This window comes from Phocoena phocoena, chromosome 1, assembly GCF_963924675.1.
Source record: "Phocoena phocoena chromosome 1, mPhoPho1.1, whole genome shotgun sequence".
Lineage (NCBI taxonomy): Eukaryota > Metazoa > Chordata > Mammalia > Artiodactyla > Phocoenidae > Phocoena > Phocoena phocoena.
The window spans coordinates 30,240,364-30,267,564 of record NC_089219.1 but is presented as its reverse complement, the minus strand read 5'-3'; the positions used below and the strand labels follow the sequence as shown (position 1 = coordinate 30,267,564).

At 46.1% G+C, this 27,201-nt stretch overlaps 1 protein-coding gene across 2 annotated transcripts; it reads left to right on the top strand.

Moving 5' to 3' along the window:
* Positions 1-440: 440 nt before the first annotated feature.
* On the top strand, positions 441-27,169 carry GNL2 (G protein nucleolar 2). Of its 2 annotated transcripts, XM_065878420.1 has the most exons (16): positions 441-593; positions 2,288-2,372; positions 3,346-3,440; positions 5,536-5,675; positions 8,818-9,002; positions 12,932-12,998; positions 14,108-14,266; positions 15,478-15,591; positions 19,097-19,225; positions 19,945-20,049; positions 20,836-20,994; positions 21,203-21,316; positions 24,496-24,962; positions 25,324-25,406; positions 25,987-26,072; positions 26,978-27,169. In XM_065878420.1, exons 1-16 carry the CDS (start codon positions 530-532, stop codon positions 27,128-27,130), a joined length of 2,205 nt encoding a protein of 734 aa, XP_065734492.1. In that variant the 5' UTR covers positions 441-529; the 3' UTR covers positions 27,131-27,169. The 2 variants fall into 2 exon arrangements, with proteins under 2 accessions (XP_065734492.1, XP_065734502.1); XM_065878430.1 differs by lacking the exons at positions 441-593; positions 2,288-2,372; positions 3,346-3,440; positions 8,818-9,002 and having other exon boundaries at positions 5,656-5,675.
* The last annotated feature ends 32 nt before the right edge of the window (positions 27,170-27,201 follow it).

Below are 27,201 nucleotides of genomic sequence, written 5' to 3'. Positions count from 1 at the left end.
TCTCTCTCTCTCCTTTAACGCTGAGAGCGATGATATGCTGTTGGAGTTTTCAGAAGGGTGACAAGATCTCATTGGTATTTGGCTGTTGTGTAGTCGGCCACTTTTGGAAGGGCTTAGAGGACAAATTCAGAAGATAATTAAACTTAACCTTCTGTCATTGGCCTGGGAAGAGGCATCTACATTTGAGGGTGGACCCAACTAAGAGTTCTAGGCCGGGCGTCCAGGATAACCGGGCGGTTGCTACGGAGGGCAGCTTGGTGGTTGCTAGGGAGAGAGAGGGGCGGGGCTCGACGCAGGGTAAAGTCTAAGAGGCCGGGGCGGGGGCGGAGCCTGGAGTACGGCGGCGCGCGCCTCGCGTTCGCAGGAAGTCGCTCAGGGTAAGGAAGGGATGCGAGCGGAAGTGACGTACTCCCGCGCACGCGGTCCAGCGTGGGTCGGGCGGGTTGTTTCGTCCCGGCTTGGGAAGTTACGAGATCTTTTACTCCACTTAGGCCGGACCCAACGCTCCGGTCCCTGTCCCGTCGGCAAGATGGTGAAGCCCAAGTACAAAGGACGGAGCACCATCAACCCCTCTAAAGCCAGCACAAATCCTGGTACGGGCGGCGGGGCTCGCGGAGGGTGGGGCTTGGAGGAAGCTTGGAGGGAGGGACACCGGGTGGCCTTGCTTGGAGTGACTTCAAGCAGAGTGGCCTTTGGGGATGAGAAGGGAGAAGATGATTACTTGTTTCTAGGCCCTGAGGAGGGCTCAGTCGTGCACGCCTGGCAAGGCTAGATGGCAGGCACCAGCTGTAAAGCCGGGAAAGTGAACACTCAGGCCTGGCAGCCTTGGGGCATCTCCACCTGTGAGGTGCAGAGACTGGGAAGCTCTGAGTTGGAAGGGACACTTAAATTTGACCTCTTCTTGGGTCCCTGTGTGTGTCAGGTGTTGAAGCCCTTCCCCCAATATAGTACAGTCTTGTATGAGTCCAGCTCTCCAGCTCAAGGAATTACTAGAAGTACTATGAATTAGACAAAGTCAGACTAAAAGTGATGTAGCCTGACCCAGCTGGCCCTTTACACTTGGCCACACTTGCCTACCACCTTAGCTTTGACCATTTAAATGAGAAAGGGGTAGTAGATTTGGAATCATCCCATGATGATTTGCATTTCAAATCTTGGAATCATCGCATCCGGTAAAGTGCATAGAAAATGCTACAGATAAGTATGATTGTTTCAGTAAAGATGTTTTTGAAGATGTGTATGAGTTTTGTTGAGGTTCCACCACAGAATGAACAAGATAGCCTTTGGGGGAATCCCTTCCATTTGGGTTTAGTTAATAAAACATATTAAAATATGGCCTAAAGTTTTTGATTTTAATTCATGTTGAATGTTTTACCTGGACCGCTGATAAATTATTCAGTTTGTGGAGACTGGGATCTGACAGCGTTAGACCTGAAGAGGCCCTTAGAGATCATGATGTTATAGGTGAAGAGACTGGGCCAAAATAGGGGAAGTGTCTTGTCACAGCGGGCACACGTAGTGAGCAGTAGAGCCACCAGTCCTGTGATTTCTGCCTGTTTTCTACTGCATGACTTCAAGACAGATGACTTAAAGGCATCCCCAAATGAGAAGCTAAGCCGGTATTACTATGCTAATTTGTCCTTCTCTTTCTCTCTGAGATGTAAGGCAAGAATTACTACCTATTTTGCTGTTGATAAAACTAAGGTCAAACATTAGGAAATTAAGAAACTGATACATTAGGAACACTTATGTGTCAGAATCGTAGTCTTCGTGATGCTTTGCCTGTAGCAGGCACTCAGTATTTGTTAAACTGAGACCCAGAGGTAGGTGTCTTAGTGGTTAAGAACACAGATGGTGATCTGATGCTTTTGTTCAAATTCTGGCTCTTGTACAAAAAATCTTTGTACAAGACGCTTGCCCACTGAGCCTCAGTGTCTTAACCTGCAGAATGGGGATAATGCATCCCTCTTGGTAGGATTGTTGTATGGATTACATGAGACGATGCCTATAATGTGGATAGCACAGTGCCATAATTAGTGCTCAGAAATATTACCTACTACCATTTTCAAACACAGTCCTACGGAGGGTTCCAGATTAGGTCAACTTTGTCATACCATGTAGCTTCCAGGAATGACTTTGTTGGAGCAACACGTGGAGAAAGTGGAGATTTTGCAGTGAGGTGGCAGCTTGCCTGCTTTGAGTGAACTAGTTGGTGTGTTTGAAGCAATGGCTATACTTAGACTTGTTGGCTATCAAATAGTGTGCCTTCCACTTCTGTGTTTCCTAGATCGAGTTGAGGGAGCAGGAGGCCAAAACATGAGGGACCGGGCCACAATCCGACGCCTGAATATGTACAGGCAGAAGGAGCGCAGGTGAGCGTGGGCGCTGGTGTCCGCTCCCCTTCCCTTCCTGCCCTTGACTTATAGCTGATACCTGTTAAGCCTTTGATATTCCCACCCCCGCTTTCCCCAGGTAGGAGTAGTGTATTTTCAAATACCGTTTTATATGATAAACTGAATTTTGGGTTAAAGACATGCGCAGTAGGGGGTGAAATAGTGATTGTGTCACTGTACTGTACGACAGCCTTGTTCCCCACAGCCTCGGCCTACACAGATGGCATGTTAAATCTCAAGGTACATATCTGTCAGGTAGAAATCTGCTTTTCCTTAACAAAGCACGTAGGATGGTGTCATGAAAGCGGCCAGAAAACTTGTTTTTTCTGATGACAAACTTTAGATCACAACGTTGTGGCACTTGGAAACTCATCACAACTCAGACCTGCTGAGGCAGCCTCTACCACAGGGGCTTGCTGAGTGTGGCATTTTGCGACCTGGTCTTATTTTGTCTTATTCAATTTGTTTGGTAATTGGATTCTTCATCCGTTCTAAAAGATGTGTCTAAAACACAAATGCCAATGAACTTAATCTGCCTTAGTCACCTACTCTGCAGTTTGTTTTAGAATTTCGAGTTCCAGCATAAATCACCCTCTACTTAAAATTCATTTAAACCAGTCTTCAAATAATTATCCAAAAAAGACTCAAGTATGCAGTTTTCTTTTTTAAAGCAAACAAACAGTAAACAGATTTTTAAACGTGGTCATTAGTCGTTATTCATCGAGCAGAAATCATTACGTGCTCTGTTGCAAGAGGTTAAGTGGCTTTGGGGCAGTCTGTTTTGAATGTAGAAGTACTTTTTGTTTACCAAAATCTGTGTTTCATGATCACTTAAAACTGGAAGGAGAAAAAAAAAAAGAGGTCCTTTTGATGGAAAGCGTATTCTGTAAACCCAGCTTCGCTGTAGCCTTGCTTCTGTTGTCAACCCGAATCTGTTATTTCCTCAATTCAGGAACAGCCGTGGTAAAGTGATTAAGCCTCTGCAGTATCAGTCAACGGTGGCCTCTGGCACAGTGGCGAGAGTGGAGCCGAACATTAAGTGGTTTGGTGAGTGCGGTCCTTTGCTATTTTTACCCTAGAAAATGTGTGCTGTATGGAAAAGGGTAGAATGTTCAGGTATCTAAAAGGCAGCTATCTGGGGGCTTCCCTGGTAACGCAGTGGCTAAGAATCCGCCTGCAAATGCAGGGGACACGGGTTCGATTCCTGGTCCGGGAAGATCCCACATGCCACGGAGCAACTGAGCCCGTGCGCCACAACTACTGAAGCCTGTGTGCCTTAGAGCCTGTGCGCCACAACAAGAGAAGCCACCACAATGAGAAGCTGGCACACTGTAGTGAAGAGTAGCCCCCGCTTACCGCAACAAAGACCCAATGCAGCCAAAAATAAATAAATAAATAAAAATAAGAGGCAGGTATCTGGGGTGAGGGGAACTGCCAAGGACAGTATGAGAAAGGGATGAGATAAGAAGTCCCCACCGTGGGAAAAATGCAGAGAAAAGTCATGGCGGTGGCTTCCATAAATGACTTCTTTTTGAAAAGAGCCCATCATTGTTCACTGTGAGTGAACCCCTTAGACAGATGAGATCATCCTTAATGACTAGCATTCATTAGAACGCTCCTCTCCTAATTTCCAGTCACCTGGAGAGGTGACTTTGAGAGGTGCCTTGCAGGCGTGTTTGTGCCTTTAGCCTGAAGTTCCTCTGAAACACTTTTTCTTAGTGGGGTTGTATTTGGACTGAGTGACAACGAAAGGACCTCTCGTTGGTCCTTCCCAGGAATGAATAGCGTATCTCCAGAGGCCTTGGGGAAGCAGGATTTCTTCCTTTGGAAACTCCACCTTCATCTCTGTTGGGGCTTGCAGCCTTTCCCTCAGCCACTGCCAGCTGTGTGGGCACAGCAGATGGTCAGACCGCATTCTTTGCCTGCTGTTTGACCTCTCTTCTGGGGGGCAGATGGCAACCACCTTTGCACATCTCGTACGTCTCTTGGTGGGATTGGTACCCCCTAGGAAACTACAGCACAGAAGAGTGTCCGAGAGAACTCCTTCAAGAGGCCTTTAGCATGGTGGCAAGGTCCGGTGACACTAGATCCAGACCTCCTGGGTTTGAGGCCTCGTTCTGCCATATCTGGGACCATGGTCTGGTTCTTAAGTTTGCTCATCAATTTCTCCATCCGTAAAATGAAGATAAAAACAGCACCTATTGCGTAGGACTGTCGTGGTAATTAAATGAATAAATATTCTTACGTAAAGTGCCTAGAATAGAGTCCAGCAAGTAGTACAATAGAAGCTTTAACCGCTGTCATTGTCACCATCCCCAGCGTGGTTGTCTTCACCTTGAGTTTGGCATTTGTGCTGCAATGCGCTGTTTAGTGAATACGATCTCTCACTTCCAAGGTGTTCTCCGAGCAGTGTTATATAGTTTCATTTTGTTCCCTTGCAGGGCTTTGTTATTAATTTAATAGTGCCTTCAAACCCTAATAACCCTAAAAACCAGAGCTGTGACTCTTAGGTGCTGTGCTTCGGGATTCTCTTGAGTATGCTAACTGATCAGCTGTGATTGGCTCCAAATTTCTTTGCCAGATCTAGCAGGAAGTAGGACATTTGTCAAATCTCAGTTCCATTCAGTGATGTTTATTTTTCAATTTCATCCAGTCAGGAAATTGGACTTGGAGAACTATTGAAACCCTTTGTGTGTCTGGGTTGGTGGATTAGTTCTTAGTGTATGAGTGCAGGAGAGGCAGTTTTTTTGTTTTTTTCCTTCTTTTAAGTTTGAAAATGGCTACGTGGGATGGATGTGTCAGGTGTTTAGGTGAGTGAGGGCAATTTAAAATCTTACCCTTATAGCACAGGGAGATCAGCTCGGTGCTTTGTGACCACCTAGAGGGGTGGGATAGGGAGGGTGGGAGGGAGGGAGACGCAAGAGGGAAGAGAGATGGGAACATATGTATATGTGTAACTGATTCACTTTGTTATGAAGCAGAAGCTAACATACCATTGTAAAGCAATTATACTCCAATAAAGATGTTCAAAAAATAAAAAAAAAATAAAATAAAATCTTACCTTTCACTGTGTCCCTGGGAAGATGGAGGCGGAAGTTGTAAGGAGCTATTTGTTAAACAACAACATTCTTTTGTAAAACAGGAAATACACGTGTGATTAAGCAGTCATCGCTACAAAAATTTCAAGAGGAAATGGACACGGTCTTGAAGGATCCATACAAAGTTGTCATGAAGCAAAGCAAGTTACCCATGTCTCTTCTCCATGATCGAATCCGGCCTCATGTAAGATGGAGGATGTTCCCAGCCACCCATGCACATCCCTCTCTACCAATACTTTGCTCTTGTTTTTCCATAGAGAATAGTGCCTGCTTTCCGAGACTTCTCCTTTCACCTTTGTTAGGGGTCTCACCTTTAGCATGCACCGAATTCTGTTGGAGAAGTTCAGTGGCATAGTAGTGGACCAAAGCACAGGCTTGGGAGTCAGGCCTGAATTTTAATCTTTGCTCCGTCCCTTCCCGCAGCCTTAGTTAGGGTTCTCTGCGAGCTTTCACTTCCCTGACTGGTAAGTCAAGGTGACCCCCTCCTCGGGTGACTGGATGCAGATGAAACATCCAGTAAGGCTCTTGGCACATGGCGAGCACTTAGGCCACCGCTTACTTAGACCTAAATAGATCATGGCTATTATCAATACTATTTTTAAATGGTTTTGGTAAGCAAGCTTGTTTAAGTGGTAGTTCCGTCAAACTTTGGGGAAACATAGAATTAGGATTGGCTTGGTAGGAGGGAGACCTTTGGTGTTGAGCACTTTCAGCTTCTTGAGAGTTCCTTAGAGAGTCTTTTCAGCTGAAGGAAAGGGTGCCAGTCAGATTGGTTGTTAATCATTGAAGTTAGAAGTGCAGTAAAGACCGAATCTGGCTTGATTGGAATTAGTTTCACACAGAACCAAAGAAATGGCCTAATGCCTGCCTACACATTTTTACTTGCTTTGAATAGTAATTCCCAAAAATGTACATAAGTACAGCGCAGAGCTTCAGTTCCAGCATGAGGAGGGGAAGAAGACACTGACATGCATACATGGATTAAACACGGATTAAACAGTTCAAAGAAAAGCGTTTACTTGCAGAACAAAGTAAAACCCAAGGCCTGCTTATTGCCTCAGGGTTTGTCAATTATGCTTTGTTCTATGACACACTAGAAGAATGGCACCTATCAGTGGAGTGACTGTGTTCTTTCAGGGAAACTCGTGAAGGACAGACAAGTTGCTCATTTCCTTTGTTCTCTCTGTCCTCCCTAAAGCCATCTTTCAACAAACTATTGACTCCTGTTTATGAGAAGAACAGAGAAGTTCTGTTATGGATTTATTGCTTTGTTGCCCATGGCAGTTGTTCAGTGCTTCTAAAATTCAGTGCTTAAATGTCTGACGCGTAGAGTGAAGGGCCCACAGCCGCAGGAGTTTGTGTTTCGGTGCAGGCAGGTACTCAGTAACTGATGAGCTTTCTGCTCTGGCCTTGCAGAACCTTACCTGTTTTAATTTTAGTGCGATATCTGCTACTCGTTATGAAATCTGATTCTGAGATTTGCTGCACAGTGGAGTCAAATCAGATATGCTTTTTTTTTTTTTTTTTTGCGGTACGCGGGCCTCTCACTGCTGTGGCCTCTCCCGTTGCGGAGCACAGGCTCCGGACGCGCAGGCTCAGCGGCCATGGCTCACGGGCGCAGCCGCTCCGCGGCATGTGGGATCTTCCCGGACCGAGGCACGAACCCGTGTGCCCTGCATCGGCAGGCGGACTCTCAACCACTGCGCCACCAGGGAAGCCCCAGATATGCTTTTAACTTTTGCACATTCACCTGTATGTGCATTACAATTACTATGTTTCTGTAGCAGTACTACAGTGGAAATACTGTAACTTATATTGTCTCTGTATTTTAGTGTATAGACATATTACCACCTTGTACTTACTAAGGTACAGGTTTATAGACACAGGTCCAGGTATGTTGTATGTTATAGGCTGAGAGATTTTCAAGGATAATTTTGATCATAATTTTCCCAGTGACATTAGAACCTAGTTCTCATGTAAAACGTGACTGTTCTGTTTGGGGATGTTCCCTTGTTGGAGCGTAGTGAGTAAAACTAAACTAAGAGATGGGTTAGAGACTCTGATAATAGCTTAAGGATCTTTAGGAGTTGGAGAGGTGTCTGTTAAGTTCAGAAGCCACTGGGTTGTTCTCTCTTCCGTGTTTCGTAGCTGGTGCTTACAGAGGAGCCTGTACTGGGGGGCAGAGGGTGTTTGTTTTTTTTGAGGATATTCTCTGCCGGCTGTTAACATACTGTTACGTGATAGATCCTAACTCAGAGTTTGACTTTCATCCTGTTTCAAAAATTCCTCTGCCTGTAACTCCACATCAAGTTCTAGTTAGGATCAGGTTCCTTTTATCACATCTAAACTATTATTTTGGACTTTTGCTAGATGTTTTTCATCTGAAGACTTTGCATGTGCATTTAATAAAAACGTTACCTAAATTAGGAAAAATGTTATCTGAAACTAAAATGCATCTTACAAAACAAGCAATTCCTTTTAGCCATGAAAGAAATTAACTTCTAAGAAAAAGTTGGCATTTACAGTTGGTTTTTTTTTTTTAATAAATTTATTTATTTTATTGTTATTATTTTTTTGGTTGCATTGGGTCTTCGTTGCTGTGCACGGGGTTTTCTCTGGTTGAGGTGAGCAGGCTTCTCATTGTGGTGGCTTCTCTTGTTGCGGAGCACGGATTCTAGGCGTGCGGACTTCACTAGTTGTGGCTCGAGGGCTCTAGAGCGCAGGCTCAGTAGTTGTGGCGCACGGGCTTAGTTGCTCCGCAGCTTGTGGGATCTTCCCAGACCAGGGCTTGAACCCACGTCCCCTGCGTTGGCAGGCGGATTCTTAACCACTGTGCCACCAGGGAAGCCCTACAGTTGGTTTAAAAAAAACCCCACAAATTTGAGCATGATCATCCTTGACAAAAATCTGAATTTGGCGAATTTTATGCACTTGTTTGAAAGCTAAAAAAAAAAAAAAAGGTCAGAAAAAAGAAGTTAATTTTCAGCGTTGTAGCAGTAATTACATTTGACTAAAGTTTATGATAAATGAAATAAAGCAGAGTTTTTGGCAAGTCTTACACACAGCTATTCATATTTGCTTTGACTATTTGTATTTTGTATTTCTCCAGGAAAGCTTACGGAGTCTTCAGAAGAGGGGAACAAGTGCATTTGCTATTTAAATAAGGATTTCTGATTTGAAGTCAGGCTGCATCCGTGTTGTAGATTTTGGTATGGGTTGAACTTTGCAAAAATGAAAGCAGAAAGCCTTTCCCAGATAGGTTTTGAACTTTTTGCTTTTTCTCAGTGCTTTGCTTAGTGTTACCTGTAATTCTCCTTTCTCTTTAGAACTCAAAGGTGCACATCCTTGATACTGAAAGCTTTGAAACTACATTTGGCCCTAAAGCACAGAGGAAGCGACCAAATTTATTTGCAAGTGATATGCAGTCACTTATAGAAAATGCAGAAACGTCCACTGAGAGCTATGACCAGGGGAAGGATCGTGACTTGGTAGCTGAAGACACTGGTGTGAGGTACGGTTTTAAAGTTCATGCATATCTCCTCATTTGCTCTTCTGCAATGGACATCTTCTTTACAGTTATTTACCTGCAAGAAGCTCGGTGATTGATCTCATAGGTGGAGATCTTCCCTTAGACTAGAAAAATTAGTGAAACTGGTTGGGGCCAGACTAAAGATAATTTAAGGTGGCTTGTTTACTATTGGTCTCTTCATTCCCCCCCCAAATAAAAATAAATAACACTTTCTTCATAATAATAACAGTATATTCTATCATAGACAAATTTTTAAAATATAGTTAAATTGGAAATACAACAAAAAGAAAATAAGCACTCATAATTCCACTAATGGTAAGCATTGTTAATATTTTGGTGAATATCAGTGTTTCCTCTGGACCACTGGGGGTGGGGGGAGTTCATTGATGGCCTTTGAGGTTTCTGTGACCCTCTGAAGATAATATGGAAAATTTATGTACACGCATAAAAGAAGAGGAGTTTTGTTCTTTATAGAGAAGGGGAGGAGAAGAAGGATCCATAACTTTCATCATACTTTCATAGGGGTTCATACCCAAAAGAAGGTCAAGGATCAGTTAAGGATATATATGTGTATATATATATATATATATATATATATATATATATATATACATTATTCTGGATGTTTTTATTTATAAATATAATACTTTAAGACTGTATTTTAACTTGCTTTTATTTTAATATATTTTTCTAAATTATTAAGAATATATTTCCAGGGGCTTCCCTGGTGGTGCAGCGGTTGAGAGTCCGCCTGCCGATGCAGGGGACACGGGTTCGTGCCCCGGTCCGGGAAGATCCCACATGCCATGGAGCCCTATAAGCCATGGCCGCTGAGCCTGTGCGTCCAGAGCCTGTGCTCTGAAACAGGAGGGGCCACAACAGTGAGAGGCCCGCGTACCGCAAACAAACAAACAGAAAACAAAACAAAACAAAAAGAATATATTTCCATGTCGGTTCTTAGTCAACAGCAATATAATGTTTCATGTCGGAGTAGGTTTTTGTTGTGGCCAGTCCCATGGTTAGACATTTATGCTGTTCAAAGTTTTCGCCTATGGTAAACAACTCTAAGGTAAAACATCAATGTGACTAATTCTTTCTCATTCTTAATTGTTCCCCAAGGATAAATTCTTAGGGGAAATGACGTCAAAGAATATGCAGTCTTTTGATAGGCGGCAGCCTTATTACCCTCCAGTTTACCAGTTTAGTTCTCCTAGTTCTCCCACATGTGTTCCTGAGGTGCCCTAGCGGAGAGGTGCTGTCCCCTGCCACTGCCTTGGTGCTGTCCTCGGTCCATCGCTAGCCCTGGGCCTCCTAGAGGTAAAGTCAAGGCGCTCGAGGCCAAGCAAAAAGAGGCAGCGAGTTAATTTATTCTTAGAACTATTTGGACCTGTATGCTTCTGCTGATTTGAATTTTTTCCACCTCCAAAGGGTACAGTCGGCAGTGGGGGAGAAACAAAACTATTCTTGTTCCAGGGACATTGGGTAAATGTCTCTGAGGCTAGTAAATAAGCAGATTCTCAACCTTATCAAGAAAGTTTCACTCTACGTGGGAGCTGTGGAGTGTGGATTATGGTTCAGATTCCTTTTCATAATTCTCTGTGACAGACTGCCTAATTATAGGTGCTTTTTTTAAAAATTGAATTTATTGTGGTAAAATATACATAACAAAATTTACCATTTTAATCTTTTTAAAAAATTATTTATTGGCTGTGTTGGGTCTTCGTTGCTGCACGCAGGCTTTCTGTAGTTGCGGCAAGCGGGAGCTACTCTTCATTGCGGTGCACAGGCTTCTCATTGCAGTGGCTTCTCTTGTTGCAGAGCACGGGCTCTAGGTGTGTGGGCTTCAGTAGTTGTGGCACATGGGCTCAGTAGTTGTGGCTTGCAGGCTCTAGAGCGCAGGCTCAGTCATTGTGGCTCACAGGCTTAGTTGCTCTGCGGCACGTGGGATCTTCCTGCACCAGGACTCGAACCCGTGTCCCCTGCATTGGCAAGTGGATTGTTAACCACTGCGCCACCAGGGAAGTCCCAGTTTAATCATTTTTAAGCATCCAATTTAGTGGCATTAAGTACATTCACATGACTATGCAACCATCACCACTATCCACCTCCAGAATTTTTTCACATCATCCCAACCTGAAACTCTGTACCCATGCAGCACTAATTCTCCATTCCCCCCTCTCCTCAGCCCCTGGCAACCACCATTCTGTTCTCTGTCTCTTATGAGTTTGACTTCTCTCTTGAATAGTACTTCACGTAAGTGCACTTGTACGGTGTTTGTCCTTTTGTATCTGGCTTATTTCATTAGCATAATGTCTTCGAGGTCATCCATGTTGTCTCGTGTGTGTTGTATCTGTTTGTTTTGCTGAACAGTATTCCACTATGTATACGTGACATTTATTCATTCGTCTGTCAGTGGGCATTTGGATATAGTCATTTTTTAAATTAAGTCAGTTTTTGGTCTGTCTACAACTAGTTTTTTTTTGTTTTGTTTTAATTTTTATTGAAGTATAGTTGCTTTACAATGTTGTATTAGTTTCTGCTGTACAACAAAGTGAATCAGTTATACATATACATATATCTACTCTTTTAGATTTCCATCCCATTTAGGTCACCACAGAGCATTGAGTAGAGTTCCCTGTGCTGTACAGTAGATTCTCATTAGTTATCTTTTTTTTTTTAATTTTTTTTTTTATTGCGGTACGCTGGCTTCTCACTGTTGTGGCCTCTCCCGTTGTGGAGCACAGGCTCTGGACGCACAGGCTCAGCGACCATGGCTCATGGGCCCAGCCGCTCCGCGGCATGTGCGATCTTCCCGGACGGGGGCACGAACCTGCATCCCCTGCATCGGCAGGCGGATTCTCAACCACTGCGCCACCAGGGAAGCCCTAGTTATCTATTTTATACATAGTAGTGTATATATGTCAATCGCAATCTCCCAATTCATCCTACCCCCCCTTCCCCCCTTGGTAACCATAAGTTTGTTTTCTACAGCTGTGACTATTTCTGCGTTGCAAATAAGTTCATCTGTACCATTTTTCTAGATTCCACATATAAATGATATTATACGATATTTGTCTTTCTCTTTCTGACTTACTTCTGTATGACAATCTCTGGGTCCATCCACATCTCTGCAGATGGCACTATTTCATTCCTTTTTATGGATGAGTAATATTCCATTCTGTATGTGTACCACATCTTGTTTATCCGTTCCTCTGTCAGTGAATGTTTAGGTTGCTTCCACATCCTGGCTATTGTAAATAGTGCTGCAGTGAACATCGGGGTGCACGCATCCTTTCGAATTATGGTTTTCTCTGGATATATGCCTAGGAGTGGGATTGCTGGGTCATATGGTAGCTCTATTTTTAGTTTTTTAAGGGACCTCCATACTGTTCTCCATAGTGGCTGTACCAATCTACATTCCCACCAACGGTGTAGGAGGCTTCTCTTTTCTCCACACCCTCTACAGCATTTATTGTTTATAGATTTTTTGATGATGGCCATTCTGACCGGAGTGAAGTGATACCGCATTGTAGGTTTGTTTTTTTGTTTTTTTGTTTTTTTTCCTTGCGGTACGCGGGCCTCTCACTGTTGTGGCCTCTCCCGTTGCGGAGCACAGGCTCCGGACGCGCAGGCTCAGCAGCCATGGCTCACTGGCCCAGCCGCTCCGCGGCACGTGGAATCTTCCCGGACCGGGGTACGAACCCGTGTTCCCTGCATCGGCAGGCGGACTCTCAACCACTGCGCCACCAGGGAAGCCCCTCATTGTAGTTTTGATTTGCATTTCTCTAATAATTAGTGATGTTGATACTAGTTTTGATACCGCTTTCCCTTGGCACATGGTTTTTTCCCTAAAACATCCTTTTAATCTTTATAGTGCTTCATTTGCTCACTTTGGGTCTTTTCTTATTTAGAAATGAAGCCCAAGAAGAGATATATAAAAAGGGACAGTCTAAAAGAATATGGGGTGAACTCTACAAGGTAAGACTTTAAATTCTGTCTCACTGAGTGGTTCCTTTGGCTTTCATGATCTTATATGAGAAAACTGACTTGGATCTATTGAAGCTCTGTCAATACAAATTCCACCTCCAGGATGGATATGTCTGTGCACGTACTACCATTGTTCTAGATAACCGCAATTTTTTATTACTCATATAATAGTAATAACCACATTGCATAGATTCACATATTCTCTGTTAATATTTCTTTGGATTACCTGCTAAAATGATATTCCTGTTGAGATTTATTATACATGGTTAGAGCTGCATGAGAATTTTTGAGTTACTTAGTCCAGCCCTCTCATTTTACAGGTGAGAATTCAAGTCTAGAAAGCTTGAATACCTTCCCCAGCTTACCAAGGTAGTTAGTACAAGAGGCTTTGTGTCTCCTGAGTCCCAGTCTAGTTCTCTTCAGCTGGCTGAGTTTTAGGTCCACACTCAAGTAATATTCTCGGTAATGAAGACTTTCAAGCATAGTCACATAATTAAATATAACATGATAGGAAACTAGTACCATGAAAGCAAACAAAATTTTTTAGTTTTTTTGTAAAATACTCAAAATCTATAACATGGAAGCTTAGAGGTCTAAGAAGTAAATGAGGGACTGCCCTGGTGGTGCAGTGGATAGGACTCTGTACTCCCAGTGCAGGGGGCCTGGGTTCGATCCCTGGTCAGGGAACTAGATCCCACATGCATGCAGCAACTAAGAGTTCGCATGCCACAACTAAGGAGCCTGCTGCAACTAAGGAGCCCTCGAACTGCAGCAACCAAATAAATAAATAAAATATTTTTTAAAAAAAGAAGTAAATGGTTCTGCTCACTAATACATAGCGGTTGTGAAATAGACTGGTTTCATGCAAGCTAGTTCTATTTGGAATTCAACAAGTTTCAGATACTCACAGGATGAAAACAATTTTTTGAGTACTGATCCCTGGGCTTTGAGATTGGCCACCACCTGCTCTCCTCATAAGACCGTTGAGAGGTTATCTCTATTGTTGCTTTATTTTTCCCAGGTTCCCCTAAATGTCTTCTCTCTTTCATTTTGCCCTTGTGCTCCTGTAGCAAGTCACTTTTGCCTCTTTGAATTTGCAGGTGATAGATTCATCAGATGTTGTAGTTCAAGTTCTTGATGCTAGAGATCCAATGGGTACCCGTTCCCCTCACATTGAGACTTACTTGAAAAAGGAGAAACCCTGGAAACACCTCATTTTTGTTCTTAACAAATGTGACCTTGTTCCGACCTGGGCAACGGTAAGTACAGTTGCTAATGCAGAACAGATGACCAAGGCCACACGGCTTCTGCAGGCTCTGAGTCACCCACGAATAAGTCAGTGTCGTGGTCTCTGGGAGTTGGGGCAGCAGTTAAGGTGTTGCACTATTGAGGGTGTAGTCATTCAAGTGTCCTCATCGAAAACAAAACTAAAATCAGCTTCATTGATGATGGGCCGTTACCTTTTTTTTTTTTTTTTTTTTAATTCATTTATTTCTGGCTGTGTTGGGTCTTTGTTGCTGCACGCGGGCTTTCTCTAGTTGTGGCGAGCGGGGGCTACTCTTTGTTGCGGTGCGCAGGCTTCTCATCACGGTGGCTTCTCTTTCGCAGAGCACGGGCTCTAGGCGTGCGGGCTTCAGTAGTTGTGGCTCGCGGGCTCTAGAGCGCAGGCTCAGTAATTGTGGCACACGGGCTTAGTTGCTCCGCGGCATGTGGGATCTTCCCAGACCAGGGATCGAACCCGTGTCCCCTGCATTGGCAGGCGGATTCTTAACCACTGCGCCACCAGGGACGTCCCGGGCAGTTACCTTTGACCCTTGATGGTTGGCAGTGGGACAGCTGTAGTGCCCATAGGATGAATGGTGTGCGCCCTTCAGAAGAGGCGGCTGCCGAGGCCCCAGGTCTGTTTCACATTATGTTACATTGGTTGCATTTAGTAGCAATGAAGGCATTTTTGGAATATTGTTTTGTGTTTATAAGACAAAAGACAGGCTTCCCTGGTGGCACAGTGGTTAAGAATCTGCCTGCCGATGTCGGGGACACAGGTTTGAGCCCTGGTCCGGGAAGATCCCACGTGCCGTGGAGCAGCCACGCCCGAGTGCCACAGCTACTGAGCCTGCATGCCACGACTACTGAAGCCCATGGGCCTAGAGCCCGTGCTCTGTGACAAGAGAAGCCACCGTGATGAGAAGCCTGCACACCGCAACGAAGAGTAGCTCCCGCTCACCACAACTAGAGGAAGCCCGCGCGCAGCAACGAAGACCCAACGCAGCCAAAAATAAATAAATTAAAAAAAAAAAAGACAAAGCATCAACTGTCATACTTGAAAAAAATATTTCAAAGACTGACAGCTAACATCTTCCTTAGACAACTGTGTATTTGAAGTACCATCCTGTTATTCAAGCTCTGGTTCTTCCTATGTTGTAAATAAACAGCTCACAGTTTACCAGCTTCTTTTCTTTTCTCCCTTTAGAAACGATGGGTTGCCATCCTCTCCCAAGATTACCCGACACTTGCTTTCCACGCAAGTCTTACTAACTCCTTTGGCAAAGGAGCATTTATTCAGCTTCTGCGGCAGTTTGGAAAGGTATTGCAACCTGACCTGTCCCCCCTGGAGTTGGACAGCTGTGGGTTTGTGTGAGAATTTCTCTTCCCAGGGTGTGTCAGAGAGTTACCAGCCTCACCTTCCACATCTTCTCGGTAGTGAGGACAGTGTGTTCTGGAGATGTGAACACGCACAGAGCCTCAGGGATTCTGAAATACTCTGTAGCTCAGCCTGTACCCCCATCCCTGACAAACGTCGCTTCCCTTTCTGCCGTGTCCCTGGCACCGGATGGTCCACCCTCTGCGCGATGATGACGACGGGCCCCCTCCCCACAGTGTATCCCCACTCTGGGCTCCCGGGCTGTGCATTTCTCTTCCCTCTGCCTGGGAGGCACCCTGCCGAACCCCAGCCTCGGATCCCTGGTCAGGTGCTAGTTCCTCAGGGAGGCCCTGAAAGCACGTGTTCTCGCAGCTTCATGTTCTGTACCTGCAACTTTGTATTTGTGTGTTCATTTAATCTTACTTGGCTTCTAACAAAGGACGCCTGTCCTCTGTCCCACCCTTCCCCACTTCCCAGAAGGAACTCGTCCAACTCATAGCTGTTACTTCTGGTGTTTTTTTCCATATTTTTTATATATGCTTATGAATCTGTTTCTTGATCTCACACCCCCCTCAGTTTTACGTATTTGTTAAGTTCCTACTATGGAAAATGAGGGTTAGGTTTCTTACCCCCGTCCTCCCTCTCCACCCGCTCTGTCCTTGTACGACATTTGGCTAAACTATTACTCATTTAGTGTTTAGGTTATTATGACTGAAGTGTCAGTCCTTGTTGATGCACAATGCTATGAGTTTAATTCCTTTCTAGTAGGACCTTCTGTTTTATCTGGTGTTGATTAACTCCGTTTCATTGGTCACTGGCATATCACCAAGTCCTCTGGTAGCGTGGGAACTTTCAGAGTGTCTGGCGCCTCCCTTCCAGGTGGACTGGCTGCTCCCCAGGCTGCAGCCGTGTCTTCCTGGGATATCCTTTCCCCGTCCTCTGAATGGGGGATTCCCATGGCTGTTCCCTGTGTTGTCCTTGTTCATTGGATCCCTCTTCTTTCTTGGTTTACTCCTTCCTTTCGATGGAACCTGTTTTCCAAAAGCTTTCTGAAAAGGAGTGCTTGGGAGGAACATTTTTTGAGACCTTGCATTCTGTAAATTTCTTCATACTACCCTCACACCGTTTCTTAGAATGTTGAAGGCACCACATTGCATTGTTTTCTGGCTTCCGATGTTGCCACTGAGAAATCTGAGACCGTTCGGACTCCTAATCCTTTGTGGCTGGGATCTTTTTGAAAAAAGTTCCTGTTTTACAATGTCCCAATGATGTGCTCTAAGGTGGGTCTTTTATTGTTCAGTGAGCTAGGCATGGACGGGACTTCTAGTCCGTTATTTGTCCTATACTGTTTTTTGGAAACCACCCCACGCCATATGCCCCCATTCATCTCTGTTCTTGTTCAGGAATTTGGTTTTATGTCCTGGTTTAATTCTTGAATTTCCATTCTTTTTTTTCTGGCCTCGCCTCGCAGCTTGTGGGATCTTAGTTCCCTTACCAGGGATGGAACCCGTGCCCCCTGCAGTGGAAGCGCAGAGTCCGAACCAGTGGACTGCCAGGGAATTCCCAGTTCTTGAATTTTCTTATCTTTTCTTTGTTTCAGCACATTTATGACATTTTACCCCGTTTTCTGGGAAGTTTCCTTGACTTGATCATTTAGCTGTTCTATCGCAAACTTTATTTTGCGTCTCACTTTTAATTTGTGATTTCTGAAAGCTCTTGTTTATGAATTGCCCTGCTCCCTTTTATAGCCTGTTCTTGTTTCACGGGTGCACTGGCTTCTCTCTCTCTGAGAATAATGATAGTGGTATTTGGAAATTTTCCTCTACATTTTCGTACGTTGACACTGTTTCCTCCAAGTTGCTGTTTTTCTGTCTTTTCTACTAGAGTCACACTTCAGATGTCTGGTTATTCTTGGTTCTCCACTCATTGAAGAGTGAGCCACCAAAAAAAGGCTAGAGAGACTTTATGCAGGGAGTGGGCTTGTTGAATGAGAGATTTCACTGTAGGTGACTGGGCAGAAACCCAGTGTTTTGTTGGGGGACACTCTAGATGTCAGTGTCTGTAGGGTGGGCTTTTTGTTTGTTTTTTGTTTGGGCCGCACTGCACGGCATGTGGGATCTTAGTTCCCCAACCAGGGATCGAGCCCGTGTACCCTGCAGTGGAAGCGCGGTGTCCCAACCACTGGGCCACCAGGGAAGTCCCGTCTGTAGGTCTTTACTCCTGGGCCTGTGAGTTTCCCTAGAAGGGAGTCTTCCTGTGTCCAGCTTGGGCGTATATAGACCTGGCTGCCAGGGTTCTGGGAACTCAGTGGGAGTAGGAGGCTGGGGTTGTACTATTCAGTGTTTAGACTTTCAACTAATCACTCTGGGAACACTTGCTTTCAATTACTGTTATCTCTAAATCTAGGGTCCCTTTCAGGTCTGAAAATTAAAGATATTTTCAGACATGCAGGGTTTCAAAAGAGTCATTATCTCTCCTAAGGCTCTAGGGTAGAGAAGTTGGGCACCCATGCCAGGCGAGGGAGGGGAAGGAGAGGTGTGCCTATTTCTATAGACGGTCCACTGGTCAGTCTTCTGGATTTCAGTCCCACCCTTAGAGGGGTCTGTACTGCTGATTCCCAAGGTCTTTTGTGATTCATTGGCAGTATATTTGCTGCATTTTTAGTTTTTCTACCTTTGCAGCCATGCAGCTTTCATATTTTGTAGTGGGGCCAAGTTAGATACTACTTTTTAACTGCTAGTCTTCTGTTAATATCACACATTAGTTTGTTCTGTCTCATCTCCAGCACGTGCTTTGGTTTTATATGTTTGGCTCTATGGGCGTGTGTGTGTGTTAATTCCCACGGCTGTGGTTCCAGTGGAGTTTGTGGAGGGAACGAGGTGGGCAGGGATGTGCATTCCACCGTCCGTCTCTAGTCAGAAGTCCCCATCCGTTTGTAGACTCTTCCTGAGCTCTGCCTCTTTGAGACTTTCACCCAGTGATCTAGTTTTTGAAGCTGCCTTTCTTTTCTTTTGTTGTTTACTTTTAGCAGTGAAAATGCAAAATATGTTGTGCAGAGAAGAAGAGGGATGGGTCATGGGATTGCCGGTTGCTGCATCTGCTAAGGTTCTCTTCCCTGAAGACATTTTATCAGTGGATGGTGTTCTTCTAAATTGACGACTCACAAGCTATTTCTTCCTTTGTTTCTCAACCTACGTACATTTAACCTTAAAACATTCAAGAGCAATTTCACATGAGTGACCGAGGAGCTGACTCACCTCTGATTTATTAATGAGTGTGTGTATGCAGCCCACTCGGACTCTGCAGGTGGTGCGTGTCTGGGTTTGAAATCAAGTCGTAGCAGTAGTTTTGTACTGTATTCTTTATGGCAGCAAAGTAACACAACCTGTTTGTCCCATGGGATGTTCACTCTGCATGTATGTGGTGTTTATTCTTCGTTTTTGAACAGTTGCACACTGACAAGAAACAGATCAGCGTGGGGTTCATTGGCTATCCAAATGTTGGCAAGAGCTCTGTCATAAACACACTGCGCTCCAAGAAAGTTTGCAATGTGGCCCCCATTGCAGGTGAAACAAAGGTATGTCTGGCTCAAGGGGGTCTTATTTGCTTTGACTTACTTTATTTCCATGGAGGGTGATAATTCAGGACGTGGAGATGTCTCTCTGCTTCTCTTGGGTGAAGATCGCCATTGGGAGTTTAGTCTCCATATAATAGTTGGCAGCGTCCTGGAGCTGTTTCTGCCCTTCTTGATAAGACTAAGAGTACTTTGTGTACCACTGCCTGCCTCTGGCATGGTTCGGTACGTGCCGTTTGAGTCTGTTTTAAATTGTCACTCCAGCCTTTTGCTTTGATAAACAGAACTAACCCAAGAATATTTGGTGCCTGGGTTAAGAAAGAAAATTCAATTTTAGGGTAGATTCTGTTAGTTGGGGGTCCTACCCTGGAACACAGGGTATTTGGGGAGCACCATGGTTCTGCTGAAAGGAACAGGGGCCAAGCAGTATCAAGCTTCCAGGAGTACTTTTAAAAATCAGAAAAAGCTTTACTGGACATTATTGCACAATACTAGATGGAGATCCTGCCTCTGCATTATTTTTAGACCCTTAGCTGTTGGAGACTACGGTTTATGCCTCGTGGAAGTGCCTCATGCGCAGCCCAAAGAGAGGAGGGGCTTTGGAGCTTCATTACACAGCAGGCTGCTCCTCTCTGACCGCTACCCCCTCTCCGGTTTCTTGAGCATCAGGGCTTTGTGAAATCGCTTTCAGGGGTTGACCTGGGGAAGTCTCTGCTTTTTAGGTCTGGCAGTATATTACCTTGATGCGCCGGATATTCCTTATCGACTGTCCCGGTGTGGTTTACCCCTCTGAGGACTCAGAGACGGACATTGTGCTGAAAGGAGTCGTGAGTATTTTGGTTCCGAGAGGCTCTTTGTTTGCCTTTTGGGGCCAGCGCTCTGTGGGGAACTCTGGATACCTTTGCCTTTCACTCATTCAGCAGACAGTTTGGGGTCAGCCTGTCTGACCAAACTTGAGGAACATGACACTGAACAGGGCAGTCTCTCCATTCCACTTAAGCCTGTTTGAGGAGTTAGTGGAACCGTGGGCATATCTGGTCAATGTCATCCCACAAAAGAGTTTGTCGTTTACACACGGGCTCCAAAGGGAAGCAGGGCCTGTTTATGTTTAGAGATAATTCATCTTTATGGGTTTACGGGTTGAGTCATTTTGGAACTCGGTCATTTCCTCACTTGTTTCTGAAGACGACCGAGAGCTTTAAATGGTTCCACTTAACCTTAACCAGTGCTTCTGGCTGTGCATCCTGTACGGTTCCTCCCCTTCTTTCTTAAACTGTTCCCTTCTCTTTGTGTCCTGGGATGGGTGGACTTTTAACCATTTCTGCAAGTCAGTAGCACGAAGGGTTCCAGTTTAAACTACTTGCGGAAGTCACACTGTCAGTTTGTGGTGAGCTGAGGTTAGAGCTGAGTTCTGGGCTCCACGGCTGCGGTCGGCTGTCCATGGCACTCCTTTCAGCCAACCGCATCTCGCCACCTCCAGGCCAAGCTCGTGCCAGGCCCTGCTTGCTTGGAGGCATTGAAATCTGTTTTCAGATATGGTTACAGAGAACACTGGGAACTTCACTCCTCCCGTAATCAAGTTTGTAAACAAGAGCTTTCCTGTGAACATTTAGGTTCAAGTTGAGAAAATTAAGACTCCTGAAGACCACATTGGTGCTGTACTTGAACGAGCAAAGCCAGAATATATCAGCAAGACGTACAAAATTGATTCTTGGGAGAACGCTGAGGACTTTCTTGAGAAGCTAGCTTTCCGGACAGGGAAGTTATTGAAGGTAAGCCAGGATTTGTGAGAATTCAGACTGGGACGTGCTGCAGGTGTGTGCGTGTGTGGTGTGGACCTTTTGTATATGCGTGTGTGAGCAGTATGAAGTGCGAAACTTGGCAGGTAGATGGTGCCAACTGGGACCGCCACCGTGCTTCCAAACCAGGAGGTGGTTTTCTTGTTTGAATTTAATTGGGCCTCTTCCTGCGACATTTCAGGGTGGAGAGCCTGACGTGCGGACTGTGGGGAAGATGGTCCTCAATGACTGGCAGAGGGGCCGGATTCCTTTCTTTGTCAAGCCGCCCAGTGCAGAGCCCCCTGTAGCCCCCCAGGTAAGAGAAGGGTGGACCCCTGTCTCGGGAAGCATGGTTACTGACCTGGGTGTGGTGTGTCTTTGGACCACCGTCTTTTCCCTTTAGGGTAGAACTTTCAACTGCAGTGTCTCCCATCCCAGGGTGCCACTGCTGTGACCTGGTGGGGTGGTGACCAGGAAGTAGATGTATGATAGAAGCGTGAGTGTAAATGCCAGTTTTCAGGGCCTTGAGAAAGGAGCGCTCATTAAATGTGAGTGCTCCTGTGGTTTTCGTGTCTTTTCTTCTGCTTGAAGAACAGGCATTTCCAAGATGCTTTTGTTTCATGGACATTATGCCCAACCATGTGCCAGGAACTGGGAGCATAGGAATAATGAACATGGTCCTTGCCCTCAAGAAGCTCGTGGTCGGGTGGGAAAGGAGAGTGGTACAGTGGATGCTCAGGGAAAGTCTTAGGTTTGGGGCCTCTGGGCTAGATTGAAAAGCTTCCCTACTGTTCCATGTCCTTCCCCCGGCAGTGGACTGTTCAGGGCTCCAACTTTGGCACTTTGCCTGTCTATTTCTAGGGTCTTTGTCGGAGCTCAGCCAAGTCTCTTGAAGAAGTGGCTTTAAGTTCTGCTTCCATGCTAGTCTTTTGGGTCCATATTTCTCTGGTTTTCTCTCACCGGGCTCCATTCCCAGAGTTTCCATTGTCAGCCATAAATTTCCATTTTGAATATTTTCTCCAGCATTTCAAAATCAACATATCTGAAACTGATGTTACTCAACCTTTTCCCTTCTCCCCACTGAAACCGCCAAACAACCAGTACTGCGGGACGAGGCCCTGCCCTCCTGCACGTATACACACACACGTACACACGCACGCATACACGTGCCAGTGGAGGAGTATTTGGTGTTTTCTGATACCAAATAGCTTTCGTTTTTCCATACCTATTATGCAAGCCTCTGACACCAACTGGGTGTCCAGTAACTTCCAGAGTTAATGCGGACCCCACAGGTTAAGGGCTGAGTCCCACAAGACTACCCCAACTTCAGATGCCAGCTGCAGATGGGGTTCTCAGGCTACCCACACTTCTGCCCAGCTGACTACAAATTCAGAGGTTCCCAGGTTTGATAATTTGCTGAAAAGACTCAAGGAACTCAGGAAAGTGGTTTGCTTATGACTACCGGTTTATTACAAAAGAAACAAGTCAGGAACAGCCAAATGGAAGAGGTGCATAGGGCAAAGTATGGGGTAGAGGGTGGTGTGGAGTTTCCATGCCCTCTCCAGGCAGGCCACCCTCCCAGCACGTCAATGTGTTCACCAACCGAGAAGCTCCCCAGAGCCCGTCCGTCCTTAAGGGTTTGTATGCAAGGTGTGTACGTTCAGCCTTCATTATGTGGGCACGGTTGACTAGATCATCAGCCACTGGTGATTGAACTCAATCTCCAGCCCTCTCAGCAATTGCTTGGGCTCTCCGGTGACCAGCCCCCAGTCTGAAGCGAGGTCCCACCACAGTCATCTCATTAGCATAACTCTGGGGGAGAGGGGCTTATTACAGATGACAAAAGCAAGATACCCCTGTCTTAACCCGGGAGATTCCAAGGGTTTTAGGAGCTCTTGTGCCAGGAACTGGGGGTCAAGGACCAAATGCCCACTTTTATCGTCCTGCAGGGAGTCACGTAGTAAGCAGATACGGATGTAACGTACTGATTGCTGTCAGGAAGGCTAAAGCAGGGTTAGGGGTTTGTGGGAGACAGAGCAGTGCCTCGTACCTGGGGTGGTCAGGGACGGCCTCTGAGGAAGTGGCCTTTGAGGGGGGGCCCTAGTGATGGGAGGCAGGAGCTCCGCAGGTGTCACGAGAGGCGAGCGTTGCAGGCATGGGGAGCAGCACGCGAGGCGGAGTGAGCCTGGTGTGTCGTGGCTCTGGGAGGACGTCGCGGGCGGGCCACGTGGCCGTGGCCTCTGACCCAAAGAGGCCGCCCCTGCTCCCGTGTGGCCCTGTGTGGGAACGGTGGGCTTTCTCTAACTCTTCCTCCACGTCTAGTCGTTAACTTGAGATGGTCAATGTCCGTCGTCCCCCGCCCCCGCTCCGTGACTCTCCTCCTTTCCTCTTTTTGGTGGTGGCAGCAACCCCCTTGAGAATCCGAAGGCTGAAATCCACCTTACCAGAAAAATGCACGGAAACGTACATACGAATTTGTACACAGTTTCCTGAACCTCGTGGATTCCTGACGCAGTTAGTGCTTCGCGCAGCCACCTTCGCCTTCGGGAAATCCCTTGAGTTCTGCGAGCCTCAGCTGTGAGTGCACAATCGCGTCAGCTGCGTGAGGGCTCGCGCCGCCAGCCCACGCTCCCTCCGCCCCTTCCCCGAAACAGGCCGCCTCGGGCTCGTTCTGAGCTCCTAGGAGGTTCCCTCCTCTTGCCTCACACCTTCCTTCCTTTGAGGTGCCTCCTCAGTGCCTCTCCTCTGTCCTCACACTTTCTAAACTAGTGCTGCGATCGCCCTCAGCATTCAGCTGGGCCTTCATTCTTCTGTTACAGTGTGCGCTCATTTGGAATTACCCTTTTCTTTTTTGGCCATGCTGTGTGTGGGATCTTAGTTCTATGACCAGGGATTGAACCCGTGCCCCCTGCCTTGGGAGCATGGAGTCTTAACCACTGGACGGCCAGGGAAGTCCCAAGGTGTGTGCTCATTTGGGATGTGCTTTCTCAGCAACCCCCATTCCTTGCAGTCCCCAGGAACAGTGTAGGGAACCTCCCCTGTCTACAGTGTACAGTTGACTGGTTTTGATGGCTAAATACTCAGGGTTGGCGCATCCTTTGGGACCGTAGCTGTATTCCTCTGATCCTTCCATGCTGGGTTCAGGGTTTAATGCACATTGACTTAAAATAGATTAACAGTATGACTCAGATGTGCATGCTTTCGATACTTGCCCTTAGTCCTGAGAAGAGGACTGCCTCATTTGAGAGCAAGGTATGGAAGTTCAGAAATTCAGCAGGGAACTCTGCTCAATATTCTGTAATAACCTAAATGAGGAAATAACTGAAAAAGAATAGATACATGTGTATGTGTAACCGACCCACTGTGCTGTATGCCTGAAACTAACACAACATTGTTAACTGTACTCCAATATAAAATAAAATTTAAAAAAGGGACTCAATTTTCATTTTCTGATTCCATTTCTCTCCTCACCCCACCCCTTTTTGGCCTGACTAGCTTCCATCCTCCTCATCTTTGGAAGTGGCCACAGAAACAGCCCAGAACAGCCCAGAAGAGGACGTCACAGACACTGTGGGTGAGGAGTCGGAATCCGTCACTGAGAAGGAAAAAGAGGAGCCCGGCCATGGTGGCGCCGATTCAGAAATGCAGCTGATTGTGGCGCGGGTCCGGCAGAACTTCGGCAAAATCAACGTGGTGCCTCAGTTTTCTGGGGATGACCTTGTTCCTCTGGAGATGTCTGATATTGATGAAGAGCTGGAGAGCCTTCCTGCGGAGAGGGAGGAGGAGGAGGAGGAGGAGGAACAGGAACACCAAGGAGACGAAGAGGAAGAGTCTTACGCAAAGTCCCAGGAAGAACACGCGGGAAGCAACACCAAGGCTGTTATTCAAGCCCTGGATGAGAAGATTGCTAAGTACCAGAGGTTTTTAAACAAAGCCAAAGCTAAGAAGTTTTCAGCAGTCAGGTAGCGTCCTCATCTCCTCACGAATTGCGGTTTGCTCATTCCTTTCACAGAAACTTGCCATGAGGATTGGAGCCAGTGTGTTTGTAGGGCGGGGGAGGGTATTGCCGTTTTCTAAAAGTGATCTGTACGTTTTTCAAATTCAACTGCCTGAAGTATGAGAAGCTTAGTATTGATAGTTCTGTCTTTTACAAATGCCCAGGAGCCGCCAAAACAATGTTGCTTCTACCGATGGTGTTAACCACGTGAAGGGGCAGCGGGGTTTCGTTAATCTGCGAGCTTGTCGTGGTCCCTGCGTCAGCGCCTGTGTGGGCAGCGGTGGGGAATGTTGGATGGCTTCATTGCTCTGCTCTTCCCCTTACAGAATATCCAAGGGACTGAGTAAAGTGGTTTTTGCAAAATCCGAAGAACAGAGAAGAACAGCTGAAGAAGATGTAGAAGATACAGGTACAGTTAAATTATTAAGATCATGTAGATGTGATTTGCATCTTTAGCACATTGGGGAATCTAAGTTTAATCTCCAAAGTATCTCTCGTACTGTCATCCACACAGATATTTATCATATCTGGCAGGTAACCCTGGTTTCACTTACTATTTATCACACAAATTGGCTTTTCTTCTTTTTATTCTGCACATGTCTTGGGGTTAAATGGGTGATTTGGGAGAATTCCTCTCCAAAGAGTACATTATGACCATTGTAATCTAAGGGTGGGTCCGAAGACAAATTTTTTTCTGGGGGTAGGATGGTTCATGTATTTATTCTTTATGTGGTTGGACTACTAGCTCCTACATTGAGTGTGTTTTCAAGACAAACGCAAACCCCGCCAAGGCCACTCAGCACCCCCAGGTCTGGCAGCCTCCAGCCTCGTCCTGCTTTGCTCTGCTCTGCTCACCACACTCCCTTCACACCGGCCTCTGCCTTCCTTCTCCAGCACAACAAGCTCATTCCCACCTTAGGATTCAGACACATTTTGAATTAAAAAATTCCTGTTTCTTTCCTCTGTGTGTGCTTGTGTTTCGTTTCCAGCACCTACCAGAAAGGGAAAGAAGAGGAAGGCACAGAGGGAGGAGGAGCAGTCGAACAAAGCTCGCAGGACGCTTACATCTAAGGAAGTACGTGCTTTGGTCTGAAACGTCCCCCAGGTGTAGAGAGGGGAAGTCCATTTCTTAAGACTCACTCTTGCAGAAACTAATGGTCTAGAGTTGAAATCAAGAAACCCCAGTCCCGGGGCTTTCCTGGTGGCACAGTGGTTGAGAGTCCGCCTGCCGATGCAGGGGACACGGGTTCGTGCCCCGGTCCGGGAAGATCCCACGTGCCGCGGGGCGGCTGGGCGCGTGAGCCATGGCCGCTGAGCCTGCGCGTCCGGAGCCTGTGCTCCGCAGCTGGAGAGGCCACAGCAGTGAGAGGCCCGCGTGCCGCTAAAAAAAAAAAAGAAACCCCAGTCCTAAGTGACCTAGTTGAGGTCAGTGAAACAGGATCAAGGAGTGGGCTGCTGCATGAAGGTCCTTGAGTTTATGTCTTGTTTTACGAATTCCTGATCACTATCCCCAGACACGTGGACCACTGTTTGGAAGAGTCCGCTGGGTTTATGTGGCCTCAGGGAAATGACACGTGAGGAGCAGAGCTGTGTAGGCAGACAGATCACCGCCTTCTGTGAAGTTCAGCTCTGTAACTGGGCCCTCCAGAGCTGGAGGGGGCCCTCTTCGGAGGTGGAGAGCTTGTTATCAGAGCGATCAGCCTTAGACCAGAGGGCCACTTGTCAGGAGCTCAGGAGAAAAGATTCAAGCGTTGGATGAGGGTTGGACCAAATGACAATCTGTAACTTGGAGTGTTCACAAGTCACAATGGAAGTGCAGACTTGGGTCTGTGAGGTGAACTCTCCCTTGTTGGCGCTGCTTCCGGTAGTTGTGGGAGCAGCGTGGAAATAGAACACAGAGAAACAGAGGGGCCTGTTTTATGGCTTTCAGTGTTTGATTGGTTTTTCTCCCTCTTTGTGTGTGTGCGCCATTTTTTACAGCGGAGGCGAGAAGCACGGCAGCAACGATCCAGAAAAGTCGGTGTACGCTACTATGAAACACACAACGTGAAAAATAGGAACAGGAACAAAAAGAAGACCAGTGACTCAGAGGGGCAGAAACACAGACACAAGAAATTGAAACATAAGCAGTAACATTTTAAAAGTTGTTTATTAAATTCTACAAAAATATGCAGTTAGAAACTCTGTTCGTTTTCTTCATGCCC

Coding starts and splice junctions, on each gene's coding strand:
- GNL2 (XM_065878420.1), top strand. CDS start 530: ATGGTGAAGCCCAAGTACAAAGGACGGAGCACCATCAACCCCTCTAAA. Junction 3,441..5,535: donor GCCGAACATTAAGTGGTTTG/GTGAGTGCGGTC, acceptor TTTGTAAAACAG/GAAATACACGTGTGATTAAG. Junction 20,995..21,202: donor GGACAGGGAAGTTATTGAAG/GTAAGCCAGGAT, acceptor GCGACATTTCAG/GGTGGAGAGCCTGACGTGCG.